The 27485-nt window shown below is 39.2% G+C and overlaps 1 protein-coding gene and 1 long non-coding RNA gene across 3 annotated transcripts; one reads left to right on the top strand and one right to left on the bottom strand.

Annotated features, from left to right (window-relative positions):
• Nucleotides 1–2103, bottom strand: LOC137603085 (uncharacterized). Of its 2 annotated transcripts, none has more exons than XR_011037228.1 (3): nt 2062–2103; nt 940–1024; nt 1–701 (listed from the first exon to the last, which is right to left on the bottom strand). It is a non-coding gene; the product is annotated as an uncharacterized lncRNA (long non-coding RNA). The 2 variants fall into 2 exon arrangements; XR_011037229.1 differs by having other exon boundaries at nt 2010–2066.
• zdhhc9 (zinc finger DHHC-type palmitoyltransferase 9) lies at nt 1059–26861 on the top strand. Its single transcript, XM_068326285.1, has 9 exons — nt 1059–2111; nt 9443–9603; nt 15589–15747; nt 18436–18573; nt 19316–19364; nt 20024–20126; nt 22687–22790; nt 22892–22991; nt 23587–26861. The coding sequence occupies exons 1-9, from the start codon at nt 1948–1950 to the stop codon at nt 23767–23769; spliced, it is 1161 nt and encodes a 386-aa protein (XP_068182386.1). The 5' UTR covers nt 1059–1947; the 3' UTR covers nt 23770–26861.
• The last annotated feature ends 624 nt before the right edge of the window (nt 26862–27485 follow it).

Below are 27485 nucleotides of genomic sequence, written 5' to 3'. Positions count from 1 at the left end.
TTCTAACAAGTGTTTAAACAGCAAATAATTGAAATGAATCTGCATTTTACAATCAAATTACTGAGGTGAGGTTTATGGTTACATTTCAGAATCGATTTACCAGAACAACATATAATATATATGATAAATTACATTTTATTTACAGGTGTAAACTTGTTTTACACCATTTAGAAATTAAAATCTAATGTCTCAATAGAAAATGTCTCAATATTTTGGTTGTACGTCAACACGAGGGACGTGTTTGGTGATAATTTTTAATACTCAAAGTTTTGCCACTTTTGATTGATTTTTGTGAATACAGTATAATTTTCATTTTGATTACAAATTTCTTGGTGAAATAACCAGTATACCTAATTGAAACATTCCCAAATGACTGCTCCAATGTTAAATGAACTCTGTCCTACAAAAAGGCACAAAGACTGAAGAAAATGACATCAGTAAAAACACCACCATTGGAGCAACATGATTGTATTGAAGCAGTCCATCACACTGGTCATCAGGAGTTGAACAGGAATGGGTATCTTCAGGATCATTATTTATAAAAAATAGCAAGTGGGTTGGGTTGAGAATTAAGGCCCGAACATCCTCCACAGACTGACCGACAACTCCTTTGGTTCTGACTGAAGACTGGGCTGCAATCTGGAGGTTGTAACAGTTCATCAGATGGGTGATTACAGCTGTTTCTGATTTTCCATTGGTATCTGAACAAAACGCAGGTTGATCTTCTCATACCACACAAAAGGCCAAAGCAAGACTACACACAAACACAGAGCCTGCTTATAAATCCCTGTTTTTTATAAGAATCACACACACACACACACACACACACACACACACACACACACACACACACACACACACACACACACACACACACACACACACACACACACACACACACACAAACAGTTACTTAAATGTGTGAAAAAGTAAACATACCTTGCACCAATAATGATCCCAGCATAAAGAGATTTCCTCTGAGGACCTCTGCAGTGTTTACTTCTGCTGTTCTGGAGCGGTTCCACTACACATGGAACAACACCTGAGGGATTAATACACTCGGGGACAGACAGATCACCAATTATTTTTAATTAATATACTTCTTTACAGTCTCCTCCCTTGAGCAAACACCAGAGGAAAGCTTTAGCATATTAATGTGATCCAAAAAAAAAAGAAGAAGCTTTATGCTTGTCCTTTGTTCCCTTTCCTCCACCTGTCCTGTCCCTTTAAGATTAGACATTTCAATCTAGGCGTGTTTCCTGCTGCCATTGACTGAAACCGAGAGCTGGCATCCTGCGGGAGAAAGCGCATCAAGATTTGCGCCAGAAGAGCCGATAATTTATAATCCATGGTCGTTTTTTTTGCTGTCGTTTATTTATTTGTGTATTTATTTACCCGAGTGTAAAGTGCACGGTCATTATCTAATCTGTGGAGAGACGGGGGGCGGGGGGGGACAGGTCGTCAGCACGGAACATTTCTGATTTACGGAGATGATATGAATGTCAGTGGTCAGGGTCCGCTTTCCGGACGCGTCAGCCACGGGTGGATCGTCCGTCTTTCACGCTGGGAAACATCTGCAAGCATTCGGGCACGTTTCTGCACAATCTGTAGGAGATAGTGAGAGGATCGGCTGAGCGGCGTGGGACTGTGGGAATGACATGCTGCATTATGCGATATGGATTAGAAAACATTGATTATGTGACTGCGACGCTTCTCAACCACAGCGAAAATGTTCCCGTGTGATCGTCGTGCGCAGAAACCTCTGGACAAGTTGCGTGTTTTTTGACCGGTGACGATTTGTCACATTGACTGAACGCATCTGGTTATTGGTTGACCCGTTTTTACGGCACAGCATCGGACTTGAACCACCACCCCCCCTCCACCCATCCACACACACTCCCCCCTCCCCCGGAGAGAACCGAGCGACGCTCGGGAAGAGGAGACAACATGTCAGCGGTGATGATAACGCGAAAGGTGCGCAAATGGGAGAAGCTCCCGGGTAAAAACACCTTCTGCTGCGATGGACGGGTGATGATGGCCCGACAGAAAGGAGTGTTCTACCTGACTCTGTTCCTCATCATCGGGACCTGCGCCCTCTTCTTTGCTTTCGAGTAAGTCATTTCCTGTCTCCCCCCCCCAACCCCAACCCCACCACCACCACCACCCCTCCATCACGCCAGACGCGCTTTGCTTAGAAGAGGTTGTTTGATTTGTTTTGTCCACAACATATCTCAAGAGGTCATCAACTGATCTGCGGGATGTTTTTTGGAAGTGTGGATCTCATACTGAGGAAATGTTGGGCTAAATTTTTTAGATGGTAGTTAAATAATAGAAGAGATTTAAAAAAAAAAAAAAAAAACCCCCAGATACGGATAACTTGTGATGCCACACCACTATGCATAATTGGATCCATATCACAATGTGGATCTGTGAGATTAAAATACAAATTTGTTCTGCTCTTTAGATAGATAGATATATAGATAGATTATTAATCCCAGAGGAAATTGCACATATCCACTGCTCAGGCATTACATACCGAATAAATACTGGATAAACACCAAGAGAAAAAGAAAGACTGACATTACAAGACATACGACAAGACATACACTACACTAACAGACACATGCAGCACTAACAGGACTTGTATATGAAACTATAAATAATATATAAACAGTATAAAATTAAAATTATTTTATTTCACTTTATTTATTTAGTTCTCATCAGATTTGGTTGCCTTGAGCATTCACGGTAGATGCATGTGTTTGGTGTTTAATATCAACATGCGTGTCCACCCAACCTGCAGACGTGAACACATGGATGAGCTGCACCACCCACAACATAAAAAACATGTTTGAGATGGTTGATGGAATTCAAATCTAAAACAAAGTGCTAAAAGCAGACGCATGTGTGGAATATTAGCTCTGGATAACAGTAAACACTGCATCGTTGTCATCGGTCGTCTATGTTAAGTTTTGTTTACACTGCAGGTGCTGATTGGACTCAGGTATGTAGGTATTCAAATACGTCTCACGTGTCTGTGAAAGGTGAGAAGTTATATCCCTACAAAAACTAACACTGGGTCTGTCTTGATTCAAAAGATGGAGAACTGTGGAGTGTACTTTTTTCTGTGCAAGCTGATCGGTCACTTCCTCAGTTTCCTTTTTTTGTGACAACTCAGATTTTTTCTGGTAACTTGCAGGCATGCTGTGGATGAGAGTTCTGTTTCTCTAAATCCAGTCCCGGTCGAAGAAGTTCCCAATCCATCACTGCACTGTTAAATATTTGACATCCTTTGCTCTCCAGCTTTCCTTCTGGTCGAAGAAAGTTGTCCATTTGTGTTGTCTCAGCAGGTCTGTCCAAACCCAATACAGGTATACTCATTAGCAGTGCAAATGCTGTCAATCAGTGCAGAAACACAATGTAAACCCAAAACGGTTCAGGCTGCGCAGCAGATTGTTTTTAAGTGAAGAACGTGAGTTTGATGCTAAGAAAATGGCTTCTCAAATAGAATCAACTCATTGTTTCACTTGCGTCTTCATCCCTCCTGTCTTGCCTGACAAATCAGACACAGTGATGAAGGACAGAAATGCTTCTCTGCAACACAATAGCCTCTCTTGTCCGTGGGTGTGTGTGTGTGTGTGTGTGCCGCCGCTGGGGCGAACGGGTTTATAGCAGAGAAGTAGAGGACACCTAGCTGCTCCCACATAGTGCCTGGCCCTGCCCACCTCTATCTGCTTTTCACTTCATCAGCCTCCTGCCTCCCTATGAGTGACGACAGGACAGAAGTAGCTGTTGTCCGGCTCGGAGGAGAGAGAGCGAGAGACGATCCTGCTCATGCTGAAATGCGGTGCCCTGAGGAGGCATTACAGTGACTAATGGCTGAATGGTTGTTAGCACGCTATGCTCATATTACAGCAGAGCATAAAAACATCTCACAAGGAGGATGGATTTTAATATGGAGATTTGACACATGTAACATGGGGGCTATTTCCCTGACATGACGTGTTGAGATAAATGTGATTTTAACCCTCCCATTTGAAATTATGACTGGAGGCCTCAAAACAAAAAAAGTCCAGGCTTTTTAGGTGTGAATATTGAGGAGCTGAATCAATTTTGATTGAATCATTACCTGAATTATATCAGTAATTTTGTTTCAAAGCTACAAATGGTGTCCAATAATTGTGAAAAGCCCAATATTTTCCAATATTTATGTGAATTATTTTGTTATATAAATGATATATTTTCTATTTTTATGGCTGGTTTTATATTTGGTCTGGCCACCATTTCGGTCATGAAATGAACAGCTTACATACAGAATAAATAATCATATTAATTAAAGTGTTAAATTAGGGTACATGCATGCGCTTGTTGAGATCCTCCCATGGAGCATGGATGAAGGAAATGGAGGGTGAGGATGTTTCTCCACCCCAGGATGCTGAGCCATGAGGCCAAACAAGCCTATGTATCAGTGATGAGAGTCATCCTTTTCTTTTTGACAGTATTTGTGCTTCTTCTCTGCTTCAATCCTTATAATGGATGCGCTGGGAGGTGGAGGCAATCGCTGCCTCCTCGTCGTGCTTTTTAAATGTCAGAATGTGTTGAAGTGCAGGACTGAGCCTGGAGGTTGAGTCGTTGCAATCAGAGGAGTTCTCGTAATGCTTCCTCAGCATCTCGCCCTGCCCTGTCTCCCCGTTTACCAATCAGAAATTGGATGCCTGGCCCTGACTAAATGAGCAATAACATGATTTATTCCATATTCAGAGTCCATGCTGCATTTACAGTAACAGTGATCTTCAGGCTTTGTTCTCTTATCCCTGGCAGGAGGAGGAGGAGGATGCTTTTTTTAGTGGAGGATTCTTTCACACCTTGTCTTCATCTGTATAGTTTAAAATAGATACTCTCCAGAAAAAAAGGCTGCTTGTTTTGGTCATGCTATTTATTTTTTTTATTGCGGCTAAAATGAAGCTGTTATGTTTATTATTCTTAATTTCACAGAGTGAATGTTCTATGATGCAACATCTGTAATCCCAGGAAAAGGACGCTGGCTCTCATGTCTGATCCCTCTCATATGGTATTTAAGTGTTGCATAACAAGGAAGACAGATTTAAACCGGACGACAGATCGTACTTCCTGCAGCATTAGTAAAACCTCTTTTAAACTTACTCATACATTTGTTTCCAAAGAGTTTTAAAAGACATACTTATGCTCAAATACTTGCCGTCAAAAGAGAAGTCTAAACTAACTACATTCACACAACTGTTCCACAGTTGTGATAAGTTCTCTAAAAGGAAAAGCAAAGCAATATTGAAAGGTCATTTAACACTTAATCTTGTTGTCAAAGTGTTTACCAAGTCTTCTAAAGTACTTTTAACTTCTTGGCTTTGAAAACATTGATGATGATAAAGAGTTTCTGAATATTTTGCTCCATTTTCCTACACAAGACTAGAATAACATGTAATTCTGAATAGAAATACTGTATAAGAAATTAATAAGTAAAATTGACATAAACCAGTTCCTGAAAATGCCAATGAATTCGGCAGTAATGTAATACTGTGATTGAACTGTAACCATCAGAGTAAATCCAGCCAACGTTTTTTTGCCACTCATGGCTCAGATTAGATGTTTGCTGTGGAATACAGTAGACAAAGCTTAATGTTAGTAATATGTTGTCAAAGAGCTGTTTGAATTTGTTGGTTTCCCACTTTTATTGGAGCTAAGAAAGTATTGCAATTTGATGAGCAGAGAGAAGGAAAAGACAAATTGATACCCATTACCGATGGACCTGATTTGTCCAGGGATGATTCACAACAACTCTTTGTGTTTCCGTAGCAACCATTATTATTTTTCATCCAAATTTTTTGAAAATACTGTAAAAATTCTGGAAATCCATTCGCAACAGTGCTGTTTAATTACCTTCTTTTGATTGTTCAAATCTTATCAGTAATTTATTTTTCTGATGATGGGATGCTGACACTCAAACGTAACGAGAGGCTACAAATGGGAGAGAAGGGCAAAAGCTGTTGACATGCCTGCTGCAGGATAGCAGTAGACAAAGTACTCCTTGCATTAGAATATGAACCAAGTTTGGTAATGCAGTCACTGGGCCAGTAGAGTAGGGAAACAGTAGTCATTGCTAGAATGATGATTCCCAAAAAAAACCCAGCAGAATATTTTGAATCCGTTCTCACCCTTTTGCTTAATTCCTACACACTTGGCACAGGTAAATAATTTGAAGCCTCAGCCGTGTGTCCTTTAGGAAAAGGGTCCATGACCAAAAAAGGAATTTGCACAGCCTCAACAAATTATAAACAATACAGGCTAAATTTACATTTCAGCTGCTACAGTCACAGTGTTAAGATGTTGGTGTGACAAAGGGCACTTACTGAGGCCCACTGTGGGTTTGCCTGGCTTGTAAATCCTTTGCTGACTTACAGTATGAGTTACACAGATCTGCATTGGTTCACCAGTCGTTAAGTACCAATAAAGAAAGACCTTTAAACGTTCAACAAAAATGAAATGACTCGCTATGGTGTACATTGTGACTCTTCAGCCCAGTGTTCAACAGTTTTATCGATGGGTAACTGATAGTTTCATGCCAATGATATTCCTCCCTTGGAAAATTCTGCTTCTGTCATCGTGGGTCAAGACACTTTTGGGAATGTTAACGTCACACAATCCATGTTGAATATTTAGTCAGTATATTATCTGTGATATTTGTTTTCTATATAAGTTTTTGGTTCTTATTTTCTAATTGATTATTAGTTTCAGCTTTTGTTACGTAACTGCATTGTAGCTTTTGAACATTTTGTCAAAGGTGACACAAAGCTGAATGAATCTGCACAATTTCAGATACAATATCTTCTTAGTTGCGACTGCAGCATTTCTGTTGTTTATGTCACAGTAGTGAACCTTTTCCTGAACTGCCACTCAGTCATAATCAGATCCTTTAGTTAATGATAGCAATATCAAAAGTCCTGCTTAAAAATGTACAGTACTTATGTAGAGGCCCATGTAAAATGGCCTGTCATTGAGTTGCTTTCCAGACTGGAATGTGTTGTTTATGTAATGTTTATTATCAGTAAGACATTACAGGAATAGATTAACATTTAAAGAATATGCTCATTTGCTGTCTTGCCAGGAGATAGAGGAAAGGATTGATCGTACTCTCAGACATGAGATGGAGAGGCAGAAATTTGGTGGTCTGATTGATCGCCTTGCTGATGAAAACATTTTCCCCACGTGGACAAGGGACCTAATCAGGTCCAGCTTTTCCTTTGTCGTTGCTTCAACTGATGGATTTGTATTGTCGCTGCCCCGGCACCGCCCTGCTCCTCAACATCAGAGGAAACGGTTACATCCAGGAAGCGATGACAGAGTGGGCTAAGAATACCTACTGGTCATCATTATGGGAATTACACTTCATCGACAGCCTGCCTCTTCTCAGTATGAATCCACCGGCTGCTCCCTGCATCAACAAATGGGCCAAACATACCTCAAAGGCTTGGTCCAGTGGAAATATGTATTGATTTGATCTGTGCTCTGAGTTTCCATTAGTGCACAAAAGGCACTGCTGATAAACTGCCCAGACCAGCCAAGCAGGTGTTTTATGTTTGTGTGTGCTCAGGTATGCTGACGCACCTTGTTCACAGTGAGCCCAAACAGGCGGACTTTGTTCTCTTCTGGCACACGGAGTGACATTTTCTGTTTAGCTGGATCCATTTCCTTTTAAATTGCTAGCTGTGTGTGGTGAGAAGGGAGGAAGTGTCATACAGACAAGACAGATTGTGAAAGGCAACCAGTGAAGAAGAGGATTACTGAGTCACCATCAATTCAAAGCTCAAATAAATAAATAAGTAAATATATGCACATTCATCCATCTTCTAATCACCGCTTTATCCACTATATATAATAAATATACATGGCATCATATACAGTACATCGCATCTCATTACTGATGCATTTGAAATAAAATGTATTTCACCAAATGTTGATCAAAACCTGGAACCTCCTTGAGTACATTATATAGTGTGTATTGTTGCCTAATTGTTGCTTGTTTGATTAGCTAATCAGTATTTTCAGGAGTGCAGAGCAGTCACAACATATTTGGTTTTATTATTGTGTTGACTCTGTAAAATATCAGTGTTTTAAATGAAAGTCTGATGAAGCAAATGCCAATATAGAATTGCCTCATAATAAAAACATAATCTTGCATAAAAAATAATTTATAAAATAATTAATTGATCACACTAGATGTAGGTAAAATGACCATTATCTAAATGGGATATTGCATTTCTAACAAATGTCCTGCAAACCTTAATTAAAATCAGGGATTTCTGACTGACTCTGACTGGAATTGATAGATAATGCAGGATTTTGGCTCTGCTTAAACATTCATCAAATGAAGTGCAGCTTTAGAAAATGACAGCGTCACATAATGAAGCAGAGAATGTGTCCCATGTGGGCAGATTATTTGTCATGACATGCTCTACAGACGTCTTTTGTTCAGTGTGTAGCCGATTGCCTTGCAGTCCTTTCCTACAGCATCAGTGTTTCATTATGAATATATGATCCTGGGCACTTGGGAGGGAGACGAGGCTGCACAGTTTAACTATTAATAACTGCATGTAGAAGCCTGTTAGCCTGCTGCTCTGCTCTGTCGAAGCTGTTTGTGCTGCAGCTCACATCTGTTATCTAAGTGAGCAGTAGGCCTTTTGGTAGAGGAACCCTGCTGGTTCTAATCTCAGTGGAATGGCTAAAAGAGTTTTCCTACAGAAAAAATCCGGTCTTGCAGCGATGAGAGTTGTGCTGCAGCAAGTGTCAATGAGTTCTCCTTTAACTCTGCCTGGATAGTTCTTGATATTGAGACGTGCTGCTTATCACATTTCAGTGGGTGGGTTAGGGTCGGTTGCAGAGGTAGTACTATTAATTTACTGTAGGCAGCTTGAATGGGGGGAAGTAAGAAACTATTAGAAAGGCTTTGACCAGTGCAGCCATTTTTCAGGCTGTATTGTTTCCTGTACTCGTGCATGCTGGTGTCCCGGACAGCTTCCTCCATTTGCTGTTCACAAAGTCAAAAAAGGAAGCTTTTCAGTATCACTATTTTTGCACCATAGATTGTAGAGACAGCTGTGGAAGCTGTAAACAGAGTGGATACAAAAATAAACAGTATTTCTCTCTTTTTTTTCTTTTTCTTATTCTCAGGAATGTCTGATTTTCTTGTGGTTAAACACCATACTTTACTGTTGGATCAGTCTTTGTTAACATAACTACTGCAATTTTTATTTTTTTTAATGAAAGCCAATGTACGTAATGAACGGGCAGTCGCAGGGATAATGAGGCTAATGGGGCTTTTAAAAAATGTGGCGGAATAGCTTCAGGATCATTAAATGGAGAACAACATGCTTTTAGAGCAACTGTTTACCTTCTTTCTCTTTTCTTACAGATGCCCATACCTGGCTGTCCATCTATCTCCTGCCATCCCAGTTTTTGCCATCCTGCTGTTCCTATTTGTCATGGCCATGTTATTGAGGACCAGCTTCAGTGACCCGGGGGTGCTGCCTCGCGCCCTTCCAGAAGAGGCCACATTCATTGAGATGGAAATTGGTGAGTTGTAAGGAGGTTTTACAGTAATTTTTATCCTAGTTGTGTATTATATTCTTTTTCCTTTTTACGTACACTAATATCCATGCAGTAAACTCCTCACCCTAAGTCTGTGTTGCTCTTATGTGCTACTGATAATGCGTTTAGGCACAAATCTCTTATCTATATCCATTCAGATCTAAAGTCAACAAGGGGACAAATGGTTATTACAGTTCATGTGCTGTTCATAATCATCACAATTACATTTTTGGAGCTGTCATCTTGTTTTGTGTGATACAGCAAAGCTTGCAAAGAATAGAGTCTGCCATGCTGAAGTACAGGCGAACTGTGTACATACGTAAAAGGTCACGTGTGAGCCCTCAAGGCAAGGAAAGTTGTATACTTAGGACCATTTAGATTGACAAAGAAAAGAGAAGTTGATGTAGAAGAAAGCCATTTTATAGAAGGTGGAAAAGTAAATACATATCTCATTAATGTAGGAAAACAGGTATTTCTTATTTGTATAGAGGCATTTATCATGTCAGAGGGATCCATTTTAAGTGATAAAAGTCTGCTAATATAAGCAAACAAAAATGTATTCCAGACTTTCAAAAACTAATCATGGAGGGAAAGCCAGCATAGTTGGTGCTGAAGATGTTGTCAGAAGGTTCTTCAGAAGATTTAAAGCATACACTTGACTATCTGCTAGCTGGGCAGGTTTTGCTGGACTTTAAGTTATTTTAATTCTGAAGTGATCACTAAAATCAACACAGAAGCAAAAAGCTTATATGATGGAAAGCTATATTAGATACTTTTATTTTGGCTCAAGCAAACAGCTGTTTTAGGGCAACCAGTATTCCTATGATGATGGATGATGTTGAGTTTGACACCCCTGAGGATGTTGTTTTTTTGTACAGAATGACTTCAATAATTGTGGTCTTAAAATGAAAAAAGCCCGATAAATAAAGTGTTCCAATTGATAGAGCAGTGAGCAGACACTTGGTGTTGTTTTGCTGATGTATATTTGTTTTATGATGCTAAGGGTTGGACGATTTCATCTATGAATGTAGGACTAACTCACAGAGGATCCTGTTGTCTCATTGCACAAAATAAACATGCTGTATCATAATAGTAAACAGTAAACACCAAGCCCTGCATTTCTGTTAGGGATGAGCGAGTACACCACTATCTGTATCTGTATCTGTTCAACCATCTAAGTTATCTGTATCCGTATCTGTACTTAGAATGGGCGGGACTTAAACCGGTAGAGGCTGTGGTTTGACCGGAAATGGGTGGGGCTTAACTCGTTACATTATTTTGAGTCTGATATAGATTGATCAGAAGTTGTTATATTTATTGTTTATTTTAAAACTATTTACAGAACAGCCTCAAAATTGAGATTAAAATCAATGGGTTTGATCACAAAATAAAGAACTATTTACAGAACACGTTTATGAACTCAGAACATGAATATTCTTAAGTGTATAAATGAATATTTACAGAATAGCCTCAGAATTGAGATTCGATGCTTTTGATCACAATTGTAAAGGAACTATTTACAGAACAAGTTTTTTATTAACTCACAACATGAAGTGCATTAATGAATCCAAGAGACTTCTTCAGTTCAAACTGAAGAGGTCCTTTGGATGAGAGACGAAACGTCTTCAAGAACTTTCTTAACGTCCAGTGGATCGACTCAACAGCTTTTGGATAACCATGACCTGGATGACTGAGAACCTACACAGACATTATTGAATACAACTCATGCAGTCGAAAATTATGAACTACAAAGTATGCATGAACAAGATTGTCACACTCGACACAACTTTCAAATTTTTCTCTTCTTAAATATTTTTAATTTTTATGATCAAACTGTATTTTTCCATCATTTACTTAATGTTCTTGCCATTTTTTTCACACAAAGTTAAACAATGTTGATTAAGGTGTGTGCGCGCGTGTGTTTGTGTGTGTGTCTGTGCATGTATGTGTGACTGAGTGACTGTGTGAGAGGGAGAAAGAACGTGTGTGTGCGTGTGCGTGCATGATCGCACGTTATGTAACAGTTAAAATATCTATGTAGTATGTAAACTATTAATTTGAACTGAAGTGAGAAAGTGTCAAACTAAGAGCAAGCAGGTAAAAAAACAAAAACAAAAAAAGACTCGAGTGGAGGCGGTGACCGATGTGTCAAGCAGTTTATAGCTCTGTCTGGTCAAATGCACCGCGTACATGCAACAAAAGAAAACAAGAAACAAGTTCACCAAGTTACCTTAAATAGACCCAAATAGAGGCAAGCTGAAGAAAACATAAGAAGAACAATGTGAGCTACAGTGAAGCCACGCACTGAGAGATCAGTCAATGTCTGTGTGTGTGAGATAGGGGCAGCGACATTCTGGCTGCAGTCTCTGTAGGGAGTGGCAGGTGCTGTGTGTGACTGGACAATTACAGAGCGTGAAGACAGTCAGTTCTGAGGATTGTCCTTCAGCTATGCCAGCTGGGATAGGCTCCAGCTCCCCGTGACCCGTGCAAGCGGATGAAACGGTCAGGAAAATGAATGAATGAATGAATGAACGAGCACGAGTATTGACGAGTTTTACTTGTATCGTGCTCGTACTTGTCAAAAATGCGTTATCCGTACTGGATACTTGTCTGAAACGAGTACCCGGCTCAACCCTAATTTCTGTGTTTATTTCCAAAACCTTCACAAGGCTACCTCTCCCAGGTAGAAAAATATCTCTGAAAGGAAAAGCGTTTATTCTCCAGTATTTCTGCACCAGTCTTTCTTTTACCTTGAACCTCTACTCCCTTTTTTTGGCTGCATGGCTGCTTGTTCTTAAATATTGTCCTTCGGCCTTCACCGTATTCATTGTCAGTCCAGTAAATAGGCAGGAGTGGAGACTAGACTTGGCTCATAAAAGAAGAGAACTGCTTTCGCAAGTCTGAAGCCTTGAGCTATGGCTCAACGTCTGTCATCACGTTTGTGACTCATCGCTGGATGACAATGACTCTGTAGTTTGACTAGCTCAAGTCATGATAACCACAAAGTGGACAGCGTACAGCTGATGGGTGAATCTCATTTAGTCTTAGCATTTATAAAATGATCACATTTATAATTTTGTGTTGATCAACTGTCCAAAACCCCAAAGTATGTAATTTACAAGTGTATTAAAGAAATGTGATGTAAAATTTGCTATAAAATGTACAAAACCTATATATTATGTAAAGATATATGATCCATTTAAGGTTTATATCACTTCCAAATTCATTAATAGAGTATTTAGATGTATAATGATCAAAATGTTCCTTTATTTTTCTGTGCTTGAGACTTTTCTAGATGCCAGCACATCATATGGTTTAACACATTACTGTTACGTATTCAGACAAACTTATTGAGACATTTTTTCAATATCATTAATTAACCAAACATATCCACTTTCATTATTGCACTGAAGTGTCTTTCATTTCTGTGTTTTAAGGATAATATTTAAAGATAGACAGACCTTATCGATCACAACACAGTGGAGTGACACCATGCAAATGTATCATAAAGCATCCTTGGCTTACGGTAACTTATAAATTGTTTCTCCAAAGCTAGGAAAACGTACAGCCACAGTAATGTGGCAACAATGTGAAAATAAATTGTGTGGATTAAATCTGGAAAATTTCTGCAAAAGTGCTAAGAACAGATACGAGTAGCACGATCACGAAGAGACCTAAACTTAATCGACTTGAAAGAAAACATAACTTGCAGCTCCAGCTTCAGGGAACAATATCAGACTACACAGTCGTGAGGAAGAAACTCTTTCACCGACTTTATCACCACTATCCTTATCAGAGGCTATATAAATGGACAAATTGTTATCACAGTCACACTAAAATAACCTCTTTTTAAGGAGGCTAAGTGATGTGAAATCAAACACAGATAAGCAAAACAAAATGCTGACTGTGGCCCTTCTATACCTATAATTGTTTCAACATTAGCATCAACATCTGGAAGTTCACCACAACTTTTATCACGGCAATCAAAGAACTTAAACTATTATATCGAGACATTACACACTCTTGTTATTAGCTGCACGTAGCTACCTTTTATTAAAATGGCTATACTCTGATTAACACTGCAGACTCTTCCATCTGATTTTTGTTATTGTTGGAAATCTGTATTCTTGTTATACTGTGCAGTTTCATGATTCAGCTTTGATGACGGAGGGAAACATTTTATTATGTAATAAAAAAGAAGTGGTAAACTTTTTAGCTTACTGCAGCTAAGACACTGGTTGAGTACATATGTAATAAAAGTGCTTGGATCTTGTAAGAACGACAAGCAATGGAACAGTTCAGCTCAGTTCAGCCTTATTCTTATTCCCTGTAGATTTCTGGTAGCTTGGACACTACTGAGACACATTACTGCCACTCAGGTTGAAGACAGAATTGCACCTGTTTTGCCAGAGTCCCACTTCTGAAAGGATAGATTCCCAATCGTAGTTTGGATAATGTGGCGGCCACTGGGGCTTGCAGGGAGATTTTTCTAGAGTAACTGTAAAAATGAGACTCAGACAATTTTCTAAGATATTAGTGTGCTCCTTGAAAACACATCCTAACTCCAGGCTTTTATTTTTTAAAGGGTTTTCCATACACAGACATAAACAATCATTTAAAAAAAAAAAATCATGTCATGTCTGTTCATGTACCCTCTGAAACCCCTCACTGATGGATTGCTTTATTTTTGGTCTTCCAACTTCCTATTTTGGTTTGGATAATTTTCACATTCCCCATCTCAGCAAACTTCCAGAAATAACAAGACATTCATCACATAAACACTAAAGCTGAGCACAGGACCATGTAAAGAATATACCCGAGAAAAGCTTATATGAAGCACTTAGTTCACCAACTCCATCTTGCCATTAGAGGGAAGGTTTTGTAATGTGTTGGGTGTAAGTGTTTGCAGAATGTAGGCTTTTTTTCAACAGAGGACAACCAGTAGAGGAGGCATGGATATTTACAGTACTTATTCTCAGACAGAGACAGACATGTTGATGAAGCCACCGCTGCCTGGATGCTCAGCCTCCTCAGCCTTTTAGCAACTAGTCCCGAGGGGGAATGCTAATATGGAGAGAGGCATCGTCGTGGAATATGCAATGCTGCTAGAATTCAGTGCTCTTTCACCCGAGGAAGTGGTATCATTCCCTAAGAGTGATGATTCATTAATCTACTTTTCCGCTGGCCTGTCTTAAAAACCATTATACCCTGTAGATCCATAATGTAGGGAATTTTCTGTCAGATAAAATACATTTCACTTTATAGCTGTCAGTCTGCCAGTCCATCTGTCTGTGGTGTAGTAGTTGGTTTTTGACATGCATCTCAACACAGATTAAATTCTGCTGAAACTTTTTACACAAAAAAGTGATTTTTCATCAAGTCGTTTTTTACTTGGGTTTTTTTTTAATGCTTCAAATTGACCCTCTACTCATCTGGCCATTTTTTCCGGCACAGATAATTTAATTCAAACCCTAAAAGTCTAAAAAAGTGCCTTACTGTTGCTTTCCATAAACATTCATGTCCTCCCAAGGTAGCAAGGCTATGGTAAGCTTCTCCCTAATTTCTCCCCTGAGAGATTCCAGAGAGCAGCCCTCTGGTCATTTGCTCGCCTCTACAATTTTTGGGAGCCTGCAGTGCAGCATAATAAGAAGAATACAGATTACCAATAGAAGTGATTGCACAAAACTTGCAGAAACAAAAAACATTAAATGTGAAATATGGGCATGTCATTGAAGAAAAGGTTAGTTGATGCACAGAAATAACAAAAATCTGCTCTATGAACTGCAGTGTAGCCGTTGTATAAAATGTCATCAGCTGTGATTATAGAGGCAAGAAAATGTACATTTTTGAAACTAATATTTACCTGAAAACATCGTCAAAGGTGTTAATTTCGGGTTTTTTCTAAGGCCGTGAGTATTTGTACTTTTGCTGTATTGGATTCATGTCTTTATCGACATTATTTTTTCACAGAGGCTGCCAATGGGAACGTTCCTGCAGGCCAGCGGCCCCCTCCGCGAATCCGCAACATTCAGATTAACAACCAGATTGTCAAGCTCAAATACTGCTACACCTGCAAGATCTTCCGACCACCTCGAGCATCTCACTGCAGCATCTGTGACAACTGCGTTGGTGAGAAACCTCATTTGATCCGCTGTCGGTTCTGATATTGTTCAAAAACAAAGAGACAAGATGGCTTGTTGGAGTTTTTGCATTTGTTTCAGACGTGGAAAGATGAGCATTGTTTTAAGAGAACAAACCTTGTTTGCAGAATATCTATTACTGGAGCCTCAATCCTAATGATCTCTATGCATGTATTTGTCACAATGATTATGCACTTTAAAAATCACAGATTTATAAATAAATGTTTGCTAAAGAAGAAGGGGTTTAAAAGCTTTTGAAAACTGAAAAAAGGCAGCCCGAAACATCACAGGTAATGTTTTTATAGCCTGTGCTTTGAATTTTGAAAGGTGTTTCAGGTGTGTGTGTGTGTGTGTGTGTGTGTGTGTGTGTGTGTGTGTGTGTGTGTGTGTGTGTGTGTGTGTGTGTGTGTGTGCGTGTGCATCTGTCTTGTCTCAGTATAGCAGTGATTTGGCTTCTGATTATTGAGGAATGCGTCTTGGGGGGGGCACAGGTTCATAGGAGATATGAGACAGGGGGTGCTCAGCCAATGAGTAAGTGCTCAGTCATTGTGAACACTGCTTCACTGTGTCCATCTGCACACACAGTCCAAGCGTGACACAGCAGCATCCTTTGATATAATATCTTTAATACTGTATCTTCACCAGATAAAAAAGAAAAACCCAGCTAAACCATTTAAACTTATAATCTTTATTCCAGGCTTCCACTGGTGCAATTTTTTCTGAGACGTCTGGTTTGGGGCATATTGAGTACTCGAGCAGTGTTTTAGCTCAGTGTGCAGCAAATGGGAGCTGAATTAAAACTATATGAGGGTTAAGTACCAGCCTGCTTTCAGGCCTTTGAATTTATGTGTGCATCTTCTTCAAGGAATAGATTTGACCAAATGGTAATTCAGTTTGATTACAAAGCTAGAAAAATGCTTTCAGCTTTAATTTTTGGGTCCTGACCTTAATATTAGTGATACTTGTCCTGCTGCAGTAGATCTACAAAATGAGAATGTGCTTTTGATTGTATTCCAACAAGTTCATTCTGTGTATCAATCACTGTTCATATTTAATCAATGCATTATTCATTGGTTTCTAAGTTAGCATGTTAACACTTGCTAGGTAGCCCTAAATATGTTAACCTATGGAGCCATTGCGATGTCAAGCTGGTGGTGGCGGTAGAGAGACAATCAGGGAGTTACCAGTTATTACAATTCATCCGACGACAGAACGGCACAAAGTGTTCATGGCAATTACTTGTCAGTCTGAACGATTGAGATCAAACCGCTAGCCTCTAGCTTGCACGGTTTGTGGTGCAACAAGAATTTAAAATGTTCGTTACCTAAGTGAAAGAAAAACATCCTGAATAGCAAGTCGTCATTTCCTAAATAATTCTCCCTGACCTTGATAGGAATCATGCAGGCTTCAGCTTAGCTGAGTTACCTTTGTATGTTCATTAATGCAGTCGGCTGACGTGGGACCACCATGTGCTGAAGGTTGACCATTGTCATAGCTGCTGAAGGCCATTGCTCTAAAAACCATCATCTGACAAATACGTGATGCAGACACACAAAGAGAGTATGAATATGGAAATGGATGAAATCGATGTGACAAAGCTTTTTCCCATCAATGTTGGAGTGTATTTAATGCACTGCAGACTGGAATCTGTAAACTGACAGTTGAATCTGTGGCATACTATACGTACATCCACTCTGAGCCTTAATACCCTCCATACTGTATCGTTCTAAACCTTGATGGATAAGTCATGGATCAGATCTCTGGCCAATGTCAACCCACTATTACTTCCTCTTTATCTCCTTTACTTTTCATTCATTAGATCCTCACTCTTGGCCAACTGTGGTTTAACTTGAGATGGTGGGGTGCAAGTTTGCTATCAGCTGCGCCTGAAATGCTCTTGAATTAGGAAAAGGATTATTATACTTATGCAAGAAAGACAAATCGTTGGGCACGCAAAGATAATACTGTGCATCATTCATAGTTGTCAAACATGTTGAAAGATAAACATTACCTGTGCTTTAAATATCTCACAATGTGTTGTTCTCTTTGTTTGTTAGCCTGTGGATATAATAGGTTTTTATTGTTGAGGCACACAGCAGTAAATATTTTCAAATGTTGATTTCATGGTGTTGTGAATTTGTTGTGTCTGACAGGAGGCTATGCGTGCGTAAAGCTGAAAACGGCCCATTTGTTTTATGAATGGCTTTATGTTGCTCCGATTTTAAATGTTTCTGCTGGAATAACGTGGGATGACAGTATGCCCTTCCCTTTCATAATAAATCCAACTGTGTTCCGACAAATGTTTGCAGCATGGCTTAGAGCAAGTCGGATGAAGATTTAAAATGACAGTTGGCTTTGTTGTTTTTACGATAACCACGCTGAAATAGAATAGTTTGTGTTGGCACAGGAACAACACTGTTAATGGAAAAGCAATGTTTATGTTGGAAACTAAATTGATGCCGCTGGTGATTGAATAAGTTTATCATCAAACAATTCAGGAGTTGCATCACTACATCAGTAATCTACCCGCCTACCTGCTAAGCTAACCATTGTTTAACAGCAATGTTCTGCAACACGTACTAGTCTATTTTAAACATTGTTTTATTACCAAATTTGTCTGTTTTTTGAGAACATTTAAACATTTTTATTTATGGTGTCCTCTAATGTCTGTTTGTAGACCGCTTTGATCACCACTGTCCATGGGTAGGAAACTGTGTGGGCAAGAGAAACTACAGATACTTCTACCTGTTCACCATGTCCCTATCCCTGCTCACCATTTACATCTTCACCTTTGACATCGTCCACGTGGTTATGCGTGAGTATTCATTTATTTATGTGTCCAATCAGAAGGAACAGATAGAAAAAAAATGTTGTGAAACCATAGATGTGTGTGATAAGAGCTGGATACAGGCTCAGCGTCTAGCTTTCTCCAGTTTCTACTCGTGGACATAAAGATCCCACCTGGCCCAAAAAAAGCATTTTCTCTCATGGATCACATTTATAAAATGGACATCTGAGACACACACACACACACGCACACAAAACCTGATAGTGATAACTTCAGGGATAAGATGACATCGCCAACTAATTTAATAGCAAACATGCAAACAGTGAACAGCAATAAATTATTGCACACTGTTAGTTGAACATCTATATTATAAATTAATTCATGTCAAATTTATGGGACATAAATGGGCACCTATGGGCAGAACACGAAGAATCACAGCTTAGCTCACCAGCAGCTTCTGGTGTATATGGAAATGTGTGCTTGTGTGCAGGAACCGAGATCTTACTCTGACCAGACTTTCCCCTTCAGCGTGACATGACACACATTAACAACTGACGGCCAGACACGATTCCTTTCTTGTCTTCATGCCCTCGCTTCCTTGTTCAACCCGACACAGGTGCAAGAAGAGAGAGACAGGGAAACAAGAATGTTCTAGTCAGAATAATGGGCTCTGATCTTTTTATCTTAATACTGGGGTAATATGTAAGAGTTTCCTTTTTTTGGATTTAAAAAAAAAACAAAAAACTTTTCTGTGTTGCTCTGTTCACAGGTTCAGTGGATAATGGATTTCTGAACACCTTGAAGGAAACACCTGGAACATATCCTTTAAAGTTCTGTTCAGCATATATAGCACCAAAACATTGTGGAATAAATGCCTGATACCTTAGAATAGACAGTTAAACACATATTTTAAGCATCCTTTGGCCGGATTTCTACACACAATGAAATGGTTTCCTTTGTTGGCCTCTCTACAACCAAAATAGGAGCAAAAGGCTAATGAACCGATTCATCTGTGTGTTCATCTGCTGCAGCTGCAACCTTTAGCATGCCCAGCTCATTATTACATAGCTAAAGCAATAACAGAGCAGGACAGACAATTAATTAGTTCAAGGCTTTATGTTGAAACATTCCATTTCATTGTTACCTGGGAGATGAAATACATCCTTGAAGGCTATTAGGGGTGAAGCTTACATCTGCAACTCTCCTGCTCTCATTGGGTTCAGGGACATTTTTCAACCCTGGCCCAAGTTACTGTACATAATTGACCATAAACATTAAACCCAGGTTCATCTCCCCAAAAACCTCCTCCTCTTGCAACAAGTTACAGTGGATATTTCTTCCTTTTTGTAAGGAAACAAACTTCCTTTCAGTGACGCTCGCAAAGTCTGTCACTTTGGCATCACCTGCTGTTAACTGTTTAATCAGGGACTGTTTGTCAAGCAGAACATCTGTTGCTATTTACTTAACTCCAGTTTACTGTGCTGGAGGTACTGGTGTGCTTCTTCACCCTGTGGTCAGTGGTGGGACTGACCGGCTTCCACACCTACCTGATTTCTCTCAACCAGACCACCAATGAGGATGTAAGTCTATCTTACTGCATGTTGGAATAGCTTTACACGTCTTATTTAGCATTGTTTGCTTTCATTGTTATCATCAAAGATCTGTATTTGGGTCACTGACACTCCAGAAACCCTTTCAAGCCTTTTCATCACCTGGCTCGAAGCATTGAAATGCTTATTTGTTGTATTTGTATTCAGCTTTTTTTTTTTCTCAATAAAAATCAGACAGCTCCACACTTTGCCTCAGACTGATGAAGTGCCTGAGCAGAATGATGAGTGTTACATCTTTAGATCTTTTAGACTCATTTTTCACCCAAACACTCAAAATTCAAGAGGGTTAAATGCTCAAAATCGGTGGCACCATTTACACAACTTTCTTGCAGAAACGTCTTCACAAAGTTCTACATTCACACATTCAAAAACTGCTACAACTTCTACATTGGTGTGTCTGGTGCGGTGGTTTCATCTTTCAACTTTGAAAGTGCAAAGAAAACATTTTCATCAAAGTGAGTGAAGATACAGTGTATTTTTTTTAAAAAAGTCTGTACATTTTCGCATCTACGCTTCATTGGAAAGACAAACCTTTCCTCCTTGACATATAAACTGCAGAGCTGTTTTCGTGACAACAACACTGCTTCATTCAACACTGAAAAGACAGAGACTCTAGAAAGTGTAGCTCGTCAAACAAGGCCATTATATTGTAAACCCAAGTAAAGCAAACACAGAACACGCTGGGAACTGAAAAGGAAGGAGAGACCGAAGAAAGATCATACACTCATGTCACATATGGTTCCTTTTTAAATGAGACTTCACGCAGAATGGATACAGCCAGAGCAGCTTTATTCTGTGAATTCTCTGACATGTTAAATTGTCTGGTGAATGCCCAAAGCTGCTGTAAATCTCTTCTCTGCTCACCAAGGAGACGATATAATGATGTAAAAATATGCAAGAATAGCTGCTATTCATAATGAAAGTGTTAATAGAACGGAACTGAAATAAGAACAGCATTTCTTATTCAGCTGCATTCAGGAGAAGCCTGTGAAACTAAATGAGGAAAGAAATGATGATTCTGTGATCTCATTACCACTGAGTCAAGATTTCAACGTACGGCCAGACACACACAGACACACACATTCAGGCTTTAAAGCAGATGATGATTGGTAGTGATGCAGGTGGATTGTATCCAAAGATTCATGTATCATCGTATAGAAAGGTGTGTGTACTTTTTCGACGGCTTTGTTAGTCAAGATCCGACTGCAGAGGCTGTAACAAATAGCAGAGAGAAGCAGAGGCAGCAGCGACGGTGGTGGGAGGTTCTAGATGGCCAATAGCAAGTATGCACTCATACTTTGTTTTAATGATTAATTTATAATTCCCTCCTTTCCTTCCTGTGGGATGGCTGGCCTCATTTCTGCCATTTAATCAGTGATGAAGCCCAGTAATGTGCTCCTCCATTGTGTCGTTGCTCCGTTTCACTATCTGTGATTGGTCTAATAATAGATGGATCGATACCTGCAGGGTCAGGGCAAGCTGGGGGAGCGAAACAAGGAGTGGAGGAGGGGAAGAGAGGAAGAATAAGAAGAGGGGAATATACTGTAAATGGTGAGATAAAGAAAAGGCACCTTGAGGGTTGTAGCTGCTCCGGTAAGCGTACTTGGACGATTGAGCCTGCAGTCCTGGAGGACCTTTGGGGGCAGACTGTCGACCGGTTTCTAGGGCAGCTCAACAATTCTTGGCTGCACAGCTTGAGTTAAGGGTAAAAGACAGCTTTTTTTGTTTGACTGAAAGTTATAAACAAGCTGTTTCTGAGTGAAAACATCGGTTTGTATTTTTACAGTTACACTTCAATGTAGCATTAAGGAGATTGCAGTCAAATAATTGCTATTGTTTGTTCTATATTACTCGTTTGCTGAATAGAGACATGATATAATGGTGCTAATAAATGATATTTGTATGTTCAAAGAGTCTTTAGTAAGGACATCATATCTCCAAAAATACAATATACTTGGGTGAAGTTATGCAAATGTGTACCAGATGATTTTCAGTATATCTATACTAATCCCATTCTGGCTGTGAATAACAGTTTCGGAAGACGTAGAAATAAAAGACTTCTTTAAGGGAAAACAAAAGAAGAAAACTGGAGGTTCCTGCTTCAAATGTGCCTCCTGTAAACTGCTAAATAATGCATTAAAGTGAGAGTTTATATACAGCGAAATGTAGAAAGACTTTTTTACTTGAAACATCCCTTGTATGCATTCAGATTTTTAGGAATTAATTATTAAAGTGTCTGTAATCTGCGATTGCTGTGCTCATTCTCACCCGCTGGCACATAGTTTCCAGTAAACCAGGAATCATTAATTCCCTGACCAGATATTTTTTAGTAGGTCAAAGCCAAGCCTTTGGGAATAACATCTAAAAATGGAGCTAAGCTTTTGAATAAGGTATGCAGCACAGGCAGAATCTTTTTGAATATGAAATGAGAGTGACTGTCATAGAGCCAGGATATGTTGGGATGTTGATTGATGGTTTGGGAAGATTTTCAGCTCCAGTGCTGAGTGTTGTGTACATTTTTTCCCCCCAGATTAAAGGATCCTGGTCGGGAAAGAACAGAATCCAGAACCCGTATAGTCACAAGAACATCATCAAAAACTGCTGTGAGGTGCTTTGTGGGCCGGCGTACCCGAGGTAACTTCCTCCCGCTGTTATCAATAATTGTGTGCCTGTGATAAATTAGACATTTATATTTGTGTCTCCTAAAAATCGGATTGTGTCGTTTGGCTCTCTAGCGTCTTAGACAGAAGAGGACTGATGCAGGAGGAACCTGCTTCTCCAGTGTCTTCTGAGCCGCCCCCCTCCAGCAGCAACAACCCGGCACCACAAACTACAGTGAGGACACACACGGATACACATACACACGTTACGTTGATTTGCAATGATTTTTTGACCTGATACAAAAATCTTAGCATATTTGCAAGTGGTGACAAAGCATTTGTTCCCTCTTGGGATAGAACGATTTAAACATATACTGACAATCTTGGAAGAATAAAGGATGTGTGTATGAAGATGTGCTTTCTAATGTTCAATAATCCATTCTACACATGGATATGAAGCCTTTTTGTGGCCATTATTTATTGAATTTATTTGAATTGCTTCTACAAATGACAAGATAAATAGTGCTTTTTTCTGTGCTATTGCTATTTTTTAATTCCATTTTAGTCAAGCAACCTCTTTCAATTAGATAATTCTAAAGTGGTGTATTTCACAGTTGCAGCCAGTTCCATTAGCGTGCCTTATGTAAACTGAGAATCAATACACGATGCTGGGTCAGCTACAAATGTATGCTATAATCCTACTTATCACTCACCAAATGATTCGCATCTACATTCACATCTGAAGTCATGTGATTTCTTTGCCGTGCCTGAGTCCATCGGTGACCTTCGGTGTGTTGCTGTCTTTTCAACATTCTCTCCTCCATCTGCAGAAAACCACGGCTCCGCTCATCCCCAATGAACACACACCTGATGACGCTAAGCCGAGCATCGCTGCCTCAGCAGAGAAGCTGACCTCCCTGAAAGAGGAGCACCCTCCCGCGTCTAAAGCCCCGCCTTTGGCTTCACCTGAGACTGATGCCGAGACGTCCGTCCCCAAAGACAAGACAAAGTAGCTGCATGAGGGGGCGGCACTCGTGGTAGCCACTCCCTGAGCATCACCATTGATCAGGAAATGACACATTACTAATCAACGTCTGATTACTGTGCAGATGATTTATTCTCCTGCATTACATTCCACCAGAAGAGCAGAACCTCTGCTCCTCCTAAGTCCTCACCAGAAGCTGCAAAGCTGTTTGATTGACACTCTTGTGGTGGGGGTGGGGGGGGTCTGATTTTGCAAAATCAGCAGCTACCGCTTCCTCCTGAACACTGCATGGAAAAGACAGCTGGGAGCTGCGTTGGGAAAAAAAGGCGCCTAGTGTATGACATCCCCACAGGTCATCCGTGAGCTGCTCTTATCAATACTACATGTTCTTCTTTATTTATAATGACGTTTATTGTGAGAGGCCAGTTCAAATATACTCTTTGCAAAGTGTTGGGGAAAGACAGTATTACTTCTGGACATGTATAAAACTTCATACACACAGACAATTTCTGTTTTGTGTGCACGTTACATGCCCTATGCAAACCGCGAGAAGGCTGGACATTCAGCAAACCGAATTTTGATGAAATCAAAATAAGCATTAAGCCTGTGCTTATATGTGATGTCCAGACATAGGGAGGGGAAGGGGAGGACATGCACTTCCTAAGCAGAGATATCTTAAATACTCCTTCCATGCGAGTCAAATCTACCTTGTATTCTGATATTGCTGCATTCACTACTGTTGCTCCTTGTGTGCATCTATGCCTGTCCTTCCATTTTTATATAATCAAGGATGTAATGTGATGCCGGTGCTCTAAGATGGAATTTCTTTTACCACAGGTCTTGTATACAGGAGATGCTTTGCAAGAGTCCCAGTGTGTGTGAGAAAAGGCCCGACTGCTGATGATAGTAGACACTAGTATTAACAGTGCCTTATTATACCATCAAATGCAACTGAGGTCAAATCAACAGAGCAGCCCTTTTAATCTGATGTAACCACTGTTAAATGAGTGTTAAATGAGAAATGCCAATGTCTTTTTACTTAAATTATTTTGGAACCCCCACAAAGGTTTGGGAGATAAATCAGTTAAGGAATATTGTTCCACTTTGGGAAATAATGAATTTGTTTTGTCTTGAGAAATTTGAAGGGTTGATTCCATTCTTGTCCTGTGTATATGAAGGCTGGAAATGGTTAGCTTAGCTTAGCATATAGTATGGAAATAAGAAAACAGCAAAATCAGGATATATTGTATTATTGAATAATAGATTTAGGCATATTAAAATCAAATGATTTTCATCTATATGGCTTGAGTTTCTTTAGTTTTTAAATTTTGCTTGCATTTGTAGAGATAAAATAATGACTGGGTTAGGGTTAGGGCTGAATGATGGATGAGACCAGAATAGTGAGCTGAACTAACTAGCTGCTAGTTGATATTCAATGCACAGACATGGGTGGTGTTAAACTTTTTAATAATAATTTCTACAAGAAAGCAAATAATATATTTCCCAAAATGTTTGTTTTTTTCAAGTTATTTAAAGGGAAGTCAGAAAATCAGGTTTCAATTAATGTTTTTTTTTTCAGCTAGTAGATGTGTGGGGGTCACTGAATCAGACCGTGTGAAGCAAAAATTAAGTTAAGCCATTTTTGGATTGTACATAGTTTTAGAAGGTAAACATGTACTGACAAATGAAAAATAAGTTTTATTTTTTCAGCATGCGGCCAGCGTAAAGTCTGCTGCCACTTCCTGTATTTGACAACAGAGCAGAGCTTCCTCTGAGTAGTCTTTCCTGTAGTCTACTGCCTCCTCTCTCACATTCTAGTCATCTTTTTCTCGCTTTCCATCTGTGCTGTGACAAATACGCTTGCAGTATATTCAAGACTGAGGCCACATCCACTGCAGCCATTTTTTGGCAGGTTCATTATTGCAGAAAATAAGGCCACGGCAGAGAGAGACAGATGCTCCATCATTGTTTTTTTTCTCACTTCTTTTGTTTGTCAGACTAACACTTGAGAAGGGCTTGAGATGTGTTGTTTTGGTCACAGATTGCTGAAAGGAAAGTAAAAGAAAGTAAAGCTTATTCTTAGTATTTAAATGTTAGCTGATAGCGTGAGTTTGTAATAGTGATTGTGAAAAATCTGTGTAGAAACTCTAGTGTTGCAACAATATTGTAAAAGATGCTGAATAAGAGGGTTTATTATGGGACTCAAAATATTCACAATTATTCTCTTTGACCTTCAAAAGTATTTCCAAAAGATTATATTCATTGAAAACATAAAATAATTAAATAGGATGCTGGGGTATTTGGTATAAGGTAAACCCCTGAAATGTCCACCCGACCGGCAAATATTTAGATGTGAAAAGGATAGCTTTTAAATGTTTGCCTAACAAGTTATTTTCTCTTGACTTAATGGATTAATCGGCCAATAAATTCAGCTCTAGATAAATTATTTATCCTTGCCTACTGTCTATGTACGAAGAAATGGAAAGCAGATACACCTCTGTAGGAAGAAATTATGGTGTGCGTGGCAATTCAAAAATAAAGCGGAGTCGGTGAGTATTTAAACAACTTTCTAATTACAAGTGTGAAACCAAGAGCAGTTTTTAAAGCTGGACTTTCTTTATGGAAAGTTTTTGAAGGCTCTTTGGTGTATTTAATAGCTTTGCGTTGCTGTCACAGAAAGTATGAATGTATGTGATTGAATTTCAGTGGAAGTAAGGACGTTTTGCGTTGAAATCCTGTGTTCCAGTTTCACAGCATATTTTAAAGGGATGTTCAATTTATGTTTTTACAAGTAATGATTTGCAGATGAGCTGAGCTCTTGTATATATGATTCCTGTTTTAAGATGCCACGATAAGGTCAGATCTGAATGCTCTGATCAATCTATTACATTGCATTATGTATACAGATACAATTATATACCACTGATGGAACTCTTAATTTATGTTCACTTTGTTTAGTATCAGCACTGTGATTAAATGTGTTTTCTTTAATTTACGTCACTTCTTTTTACATGATAAATGTGTCAGGTAAATAAAAAAATCTTGTCTTATGATTTATATTTTAAAGTTGTTAATTTTTTGTTGGAAATAAGAAGTATGAAAGGGGCAGTTCAGCTCTCTGAGCACTCAGTTTTGTTACAAACCATTAAATCTAGTTCTTGTTTCTTTCAAAACATATTTTTATGTGAATTTTTTATATGATAAATGACTTTTACATTCATTTTGGAGTAGTAAGGGTCATTTCAAGGACCAATCCATTATGTTATGGTAGATGAATGAATAATGACTGCAAAGAAATTGCGTCCATGTTAGATCATCCACAAATCAAAGTCTGATCTGGATCCGAGTAAAATTTCAGATCATTTTGAACCAAAAAGTTAAAATGAGGTTTTGAAGTGAGACTAATTGTGAGTTAGAAAATAACAGTACTGTAATAGACTCACCTCTAACATTAAACTGTCGCTGAAACTATGTGGATTCACGTAGGTGTAAAATATGATCTGTCTAGATCAAAAAGAAAATCACATTTAGTTGCGCACACACACACACACACACACACACACACACACACACACACACTGCTAGAATTTGTGACACCAAATTCTAGCAGTAGGAGAAACCGCATTGTGAGATTTGAAAATGAAACGAATGTTTTTATGCTCTGCCTACTAAAAGGTTAGTGCTCTCTGAATTCCATCCATCCATCCATCCACCCATGTTCTTGAAGACAAGAAGATCACAATT

The sequence above is a fragment of the Antennarius striatus genome, chromosome 10 (assembly GCF_040054535.1).
Source record: "Antennarius striatus isolate MH-2024 chromosome 10, ASM4005453v1, whole genome shotgun sequence".
In the NCBI taxonomy this organism is placed as follows: Eukaryota; Metazoa; Chordata; class Actinopteri; order Lophiiformes; family Antennariidae; genus Antennarius; species Antennarius striatus.
Note: the sequence above shows the minus strand (reverse complement) of the source record. Positions and strands in the feature narration are given on the sequence as shown.